This window comes from Oxyura jamaicensis, chromosome 1, assembly GCF_011077185.1.
Source record: "Oxyura jamaicensis isolate SHBP4307 breed ruddy duck chromosome 1, BPBGC_Ojam_1.0, whole genome shotgun sequence".
Classification (NCBI taxonomy): Eukaryota; Metazoa; Chordata; class Aves; order Anseriformes; family Anatidae; genus Oxyura; species Oxyura jamaicensis.
Window position 1 is genome coordinate 55,664,139 of NC_048893.1, and position 6,933 is coordinate 55,671,071.

General features: G+C 42.5%; 1 protein-coding gene across 1 annotated transcript; it reads right to left on the minus strand.

Annotated features, from left to right (window-relative positions):
* Nucleotides 1-1,502: 1,502 nt before the first annotated feature.
* Nucleotides 1,503-6,344, minus strand: ASCL4 (achaete-scute family bHLH transcription factor 4). Its single transcript, XM_035316076.1, has one exon. The coding sequence runs from the start codon at nucleotides 3,461-3,463 to the stop codon at nucleotides 2,897-2,899; it is 567 nt and encodes a 188-aa protein (XP_035171967.1). The 5' UTR covers nucleotides 3,464-6,344; the 3' UTR covers nucleotides 1,503-2,896.
* Nucleotides 6,345-6,933: the final 589 nt, after the last annotated feature.

Here is a 6,933-nt window from a genome sequence, read left to right on the forward strand (position 1 = left end):
CAGCCTGCACCTCACATGGGAAGGATCACCGTACAGCAGCGATGGTCAAGTGCAGGCCCACAGCAGAGATGCTTCCCCCTCGGTTAGAGTCCCCTTGAGGCACATCCCACATGAGATGAAGCTAAAGGGGCAGAGCCATGGCTCAGTCTGCTTCTCTGTCCAGCTGGACTAGCTGATCACTGAGAAGGCAGCATGCCCTACCCTCCCTCTGGGATTTGGAAACACAGGATTATGGCTCTTGGATATGTCAATGCAGAGGTCAAGCCTCCGTGATAAGCATATGACCTAAATTTATTTCTTTTGGAGAGTTATCTGATGCTTCCTGCTTGGAAAGTAACAGGTGTTCTGGTCGTTTTCATTTTTACTCATTTAATTTGATTTGGTTACTTACTGCCATTATACGTATGTATGTTGAGTGCTTTTCATCTTCAAAGTGCTTTACAAACAACTATGTGTTTCACAGAATTTGACTCAGGTACTCTGTGGGAGCATATATTTTTTCACAGATAACAGAGATTTAATCTCTGTATAGAGGGAGAAATGCAATTCAGGCTTACTGATAGAGTTACTGCTGGTTATCATATTTCCAGAAATCTCAATACTGAGGCACAGAGAGAGTTTGAATCTCTTCTCAGAGGCCAAAAAGGAAAGAAGGAAAGACATAAAAGTAGTAGAACCCGATCAGACATTCCTACCACTACCTTGCACTCCTCTCGTTTCTTGGATAACAAATGCTTATGCACCCAAAAATTAGTGCTTCAGCTCTAGATCCTTAGCGAGAACTGTCCAGGTAACTGTGCTTAAACTCCTTGGGTCTGGGAAACAGACCTGCAAAAGTAACAGCTCTTACAAAAACAAAATAGTCTTTAGGAAAGGAACCTGCCTACCATGCAAAGAATAAAGGACAAAGCTTGTGACTGCCACTGACATTTTTAACAGTGCCACTTCAGTATGGTCAGGCTGAGTGAATGATCTGAGCCACTTGCTCACTTAGGCTCTTTCAATTTCTGAATTGTGTGCGGTTTGCCTAAGTGTCTGTTTTTCAAAATTATTGGCTGTGATTTAAGAAGAAATAATCGGGATCAAAGCTCTAGCAATAGCTAGACCCAAGTAACTCCACTGCAGGTACATGAAAACAGGCACTCAATAGCTAAACGTGTGCAAATGTTCATAGCAATATGCTAGAAATCAGCACATTATTTTTATACCTAATAATTTTTATTAGATTTCAACAGCACAAACCTCCTCCCTATCTAGGTTTAAAAATCTAGGTTAAAAATTTAGTTTCATAGGTAGTACTTTATCTGCACTTCCTAACCATTTTCTTTATTCTTTACTGAACATTCGTTGTTCCTGCAAACAGTGATGTCCCATTCACTACCCACTGAAAGTGAAAACAACAAAAAAACAACCAACCAAACAAAAACCCAAATAAACAAGCAGACAAACAAACAAACACCACCAAACTACAGCCAGGATATATTCTTTTATTATTATTATTTAAATGAAATTTATGGACACATAAGTTTGAGGTATTTAATCAGTACGTGTTCTCATTTATACACAAGTATTTTTTCAGGTGGTCAGTCAGTGTATGCGAAGGAAAGACAAAAAGATACAAAACCATCTCACCAACATGAGGCCAAAAAAAGCAGATGTTTGAAAAGTTTGTACAAAATGTATGAGTAAGAAGGAGTTTACCCCAAATTCAGAATCAGATTTAAGCACATAGCTAAATGTTAATTAAATCTGGCCTTAGAAAAAGAAAGATTTTTTGATCAATTTGGAGAAAAGTTCTCATTTTAAGTAGACATTGTTCAAATTATAAGTATTTCATACATTTTGAGGTATCAGTTTGAAAAGGTGTATTCTTTGAAAAGTAATGCAACATTCTGATCAAAAGGAGAAATGCCTTCATTTTCATGCAGATATAAACTGATATATCTAATGTTACCCTTTCTGTACATTAATTTAATGTACATTTCTGTACCTTTCAGGACTTAACCACTACAGGAATACGTTTCTAAGCATATAATCTCTGACCTGTCAAAAAGACACAATCAGGACTATTTTGTGTACAACTCATTTTTCAGAAAATAAAGAAACAGGCTGGCAACATTTTTCTGTATCACGAATGGAGCTTTGCTTTTATGGGTGCAGTTTTACAAATCTCTGTCTACCACTTTCTAGAATGGCTTTGAGTGAAAGGATCCGACTTTCTTTTCCTGAAAATTATCCTTTGGATAATCACCAAGTAGCCAGAGTCCAATGCATGAGTTGCTTCTTTCACTTTAGAAGAAGCCATAAAGGAAATTAATTCACAATGTAGGCTTATTTATAAAAAACACTGTCTTTTCAGAAGTAGGAGTATTTCTGTGGGTTTTCTAAAAAAAATGTAAGGAAAGATATGTTATCTAGATCTTACCTTTACCAGTCCAAATGTTTGTAACCCGGTATGTCTCAGGTTAGCACTCAGGAAAAACAGACAATAAAACTTAAAGGAGGAAGCGGGATAAAGCAGAGGGGAGTTTCCTGAAATGGATTTATCTGGTTTTGCTGTCTCCTCGAGTGAAAGGCAAAAGAAAACAGACAAACAGAATAAAAGCTGAATGAAAAGTAGAAGGCAAAAGTTGCTTTGGTTTTAACAAGCCAAAGTTTAGTAGCACAGCTGAAACAACCTAAGCAATATCTGTTTGCTTAAGAATCATCTTTAAGTTTTGTGCAGACAACATTTAAAGTCCTTTGACAGATTGAAAATACCTTTATCTTTTTTTTTTTTTTTTCCTAGCTGTTTTCCCTTTTGCTGGTACTCGTTTTAATCTGTAGAAAAATCCCTGGGGTTTTAGTTTTGGTTTTCAGCCGATCTTGAAGGTTTCTGACTCCAGGGGGCCATTTCCTAGCTGCCCGCCTCCTCAAATTCACTGTAGGGGGATGAAGCTGAGGAAGTTTTAGACTCTCCATCACTGTTGCACTCCCGCAGGGGACCAGGACTGGGACCATCCGGGAGCTCCTTGGCAGAGAGCGTTTCCTTACTGTTAGACCCTAGGGGATGGCAGTCCAGCAAGCTCTGCAGGTGTTTGATGTAGCTTATTGCAGCTCGCAGGGTCTCCACTTTGCTGAGGCGCTTGTCAGCAAATTCTTTGGGCAGGTGCTCCCTCAGGCGCGTGTAGCCCTCGTTCACGCAGCGCACCCGCTGCCTCTCCCTCTCGTTCCTCTTTCGAATGAAGGCAGGCTCAAAGGAATAGTCATAGACACCCACGTAGCCAGGGAACGGGATGTAGGAGACACGACCTGCGTGCCCGCCGTAGGCTTGCTCCCAGTAAGACGGGTCCAGGTGGAAGGGAACCCCGAAGGGCTCTCTCAGGGGGACCCGGTGGGGATGCACATGGCTGTTAGCCAGGGACATAGCTCCCGAAAATGCAATCCTGTTCAACAGTCCGTCATCATCTTTACCGCTGTCCATGCTCCGTCTTTTCTCACCAGCGCAATGTCAGCTCCTGAATTTGGCTTCCAAATCTTGTATCAATCCAAACGAGGAGGAAACATTTGTACAGGTACTCTGCCCCGCAGGCTGCAGATTCCTCCCGTGGTGTGTAAAAACTCAGATCTCAAAGCACTGCGAGCAACTCATGAGGTCCACTCTGTGCTTGGTAATCAGCTCTAAGGCTTGATGTTTTTATAGATGCAGGATGCCAGCTAATTTACAGACAGGTATTGAGGACCATCACTCCACACTTTAAACCCTTCTTTTCCTCTGATCTTCATATTTCAAAAGATAATAAGAGGGTTCCTGTGTATTCCTTTTCTCCCTGCTTGAAATTATGACCATACGAGTTAACGCCAAACATAAATAATCTTCCAGGCTCTAAACACTTCTCATGTATTGTAATCCACAATATCGTTTGATATAATTGTCTCCAAAAGCTGGGTAATTTGCAAAGTTTACAGGGATCTTCAAAGTTTTGGCAGAACTCCTCCCTTTCAGGAACCAAGGATCTTCTGTCATCTGAAAACTACCCAAAGGCTTTTCACAATGAAATCCAAAAGACAACTGCAAGCTTTGTTGTTTCGGCTGCTCTGGTCTAACTGAAACAGCTCACGAGCAGCTTGCAAAACTTATACGGCACGTCTCTAGCTTTCTGGAGAAGCTGAGAAATCTTCAAAGGAAAGAGTGCTCTCTTGTGGTTGCAAGTCACGTCAGATCAAGAATGCATATGTGCAAGCACAAGAGGAAAACTGCTTCCTTCACCCGAACAGAGGCCTTTTTAAGAAGTATGAGTTTCACAAATTGAACATGAGCATTTTCAAAAAATATCCAACATCGTGCCTGATTCTACTTGTTGCAGAGCTGTTCTGGTCGGCACTATAGCACCTGCCTCAGATGATCAAACACAGAGATTATGCCCCGACTGGCTGCCCCACTGTAGCCGTTACTAGATGCTCATGGAGATAGGGGCTAACTAAAGGGACCCTGCAAAATGCTTTCACTGGGGAGCTGAAAATCCCTCTCAGCTGTGCCAGATCATTGCTACATCCACCAGTTTTCCTGCAGCTTGCCAAGGAGTGGAGGTAGAAGAAAAGGACTTTTGGCAGCGAATTTCCATTTTTTATTTTTTTGCCACCATCAGTTTGGTGAGTTGAACATTTTGCCTGGGAGAGCTGTGGGGAGGGACAGACTTGAAAAGGTACATGCAGGCTCTGCTAAAACTGTTCTTTTGCTCAAAGTGAAAGTTTCCGCCCTGCTCAGTCTTTCATGCCAAACAGTCTCTGAAGCGTAACTGAAACAACATCCTCCCCTCTGAGAAACACATCTCTGTCTCTGCTGAGTCAGAAACCTGCAGCAATGATGTCAGCGTGCGTTTTCAAGTCAGCTTCTGTAAACCTGCTGGCCCGTTCTGCAGCTTCAAAAAAACAATGCTGCAGGAGCAATCCAGACTGTAATCTTCAGCGTACGATGAACATACATGGAGACTGTTCCAAGCAGACACATATGAGAACAATCCTCTACTCTGATTTATGCCAGGGGCAGGATCAGCACCAAAATGGCCCCAAATCCCGGGCAAGTATCCATCTACTTCCACCTCCATCACCAACGTTGACTAGCAAGAGACGATGACCCAAGCTGAAGGTTTCGTAGCATTACCTAATGGTTAGCTAATGCATTTTATGAGAAGTTGAGATCTTATCCAGTCACAACTAAACGTCCTTCTAAAATGTCTGCCACTGTTTAGATGGGAGGGATGGGTGTGAGGCCAGAATTAGCGGGGAACACCCCGTAGCATGTACAACTCATTTTGGATCAAATAATCAAGACCCCTTTCTGCCTCTTAAAAATCTGTGGAAACTCTTGAATGGCATTTGTTTTTCAACATCACATGCACTATGAATTTTGCTGTCAGAGAGGTGTCTAGCAGAAGTGTTTTCAGAACAGAATTCTTAAATGAAAATCATGCATTCACTGTAGCACTAAGGTAGGCAAGGACTTAAAGTTTTCTTAAAGCAAAGAAGACGGCCTCTAAGCAAATACCTGAAGTAGGAAAAGGACGTTTGGTGTGTGTCATTGTTCTATTGAAAATGCTGTTCTCTGTCATAAGCAGCACAAGCAAAGACCTTCCCCAGTCTAGGATCTTTGCAGCAGCACGTAGGGAAATAGCAGCATGCCTCTTGGGGCTCTCAGGTGACAAAACTTTTCACAGCTCTCCATGACCCTGCCAGAAGTCCGGCCACACTCAAAAGGCAGGGTTAGGTTTCAGTTCTGCCGTGAAATGCACTATTCTTTGCTGACAGGCTTCTTTACCATGTTTACTGTCAAAGCAGGTCACCTGCACTTCCCAGGGGGTCGGATCTGCACCTGTGCTAAACAGACACCTGCTCCACCTGCAGAAAAACCCACCTTGTTAATTGCTCAGATAAATAATTAAAAATATATATATTGCGGGTGAATGTGATCTGTTAACCCGTGTGGCTGAAAGAGTTGGTCTCATAGCAGAGTCTGCAGGCTGATTGTGTTTCTGAGCAAGAGAAGTAAGAAAACACGCCACAAGCGCTCGCTGAGCGTCCTATCTTGTTGACAAATCTCATGTCACTCCCTCAGACAGGGCTTTGCCCCTGGGCAGGGAGCCACGCAAGGCAACACACCACGTGTCCTGTGGCAGATCCCCTGTGACAGCGCGTGAGCAGGGTGAGGGTGATGCACGGTGCTTGTACCGACCTTCACACAAAGCAGGCCCTTCTCAATGTGGCTGCGTGCACCGGCTTGGGAAAGCTGCAGGACTGGTCCACGTGTTCTTTTTAATTTGACGAGCAGGTTAAGACTACATGGATAATATCCCTCTTCCAAGAAAAGCTTTTGATCCTCATTCTTAGGCTGCTTCCCAAATTAACTTCTCTTCACACCTTTGCCTGGATGATGCCTTGACTCCAGAGTTCCACATCCTGAAAGAAAGCCGGCCTTTTGGGAGGTAGAAATCAGGTGTTATTCACTGCTCTGTGATTGCAGAAAAGTCCTGCTTCAGAGCTGTTGCAAGAGGATACTCAGGCTCTGAGGTTCTGGAAGCTGTGCTGTTTCCACTTGTATCACGTTTTTTTGTTGTTGTTGTTTTTTGTTTGTTTGTTTGTTTTTGAATACAAAGTTTAAATGGGGACACTGGGACATTCCTTACATACTCTGTTGCCTGTGGCACTAGAACAGGTTTCCTTCTTTCTCTGCTTCACTATATGCACTTAATTATCCAGCCAAAACTAGCAGAAAATATTTCCCACATACATAAAAATAAAGCATCGAGGCATCTTCCTTCCAGATATAACTTAGTTGTGGTTTTAATTGCATATATCCTAACACAGTATCTACAAGAGCATAATCTTTGTACAAAGGAACCCTCAACTGGTTCACGCTCCCACAAGAATCATGAATAATTCTACTGACATTTTTGT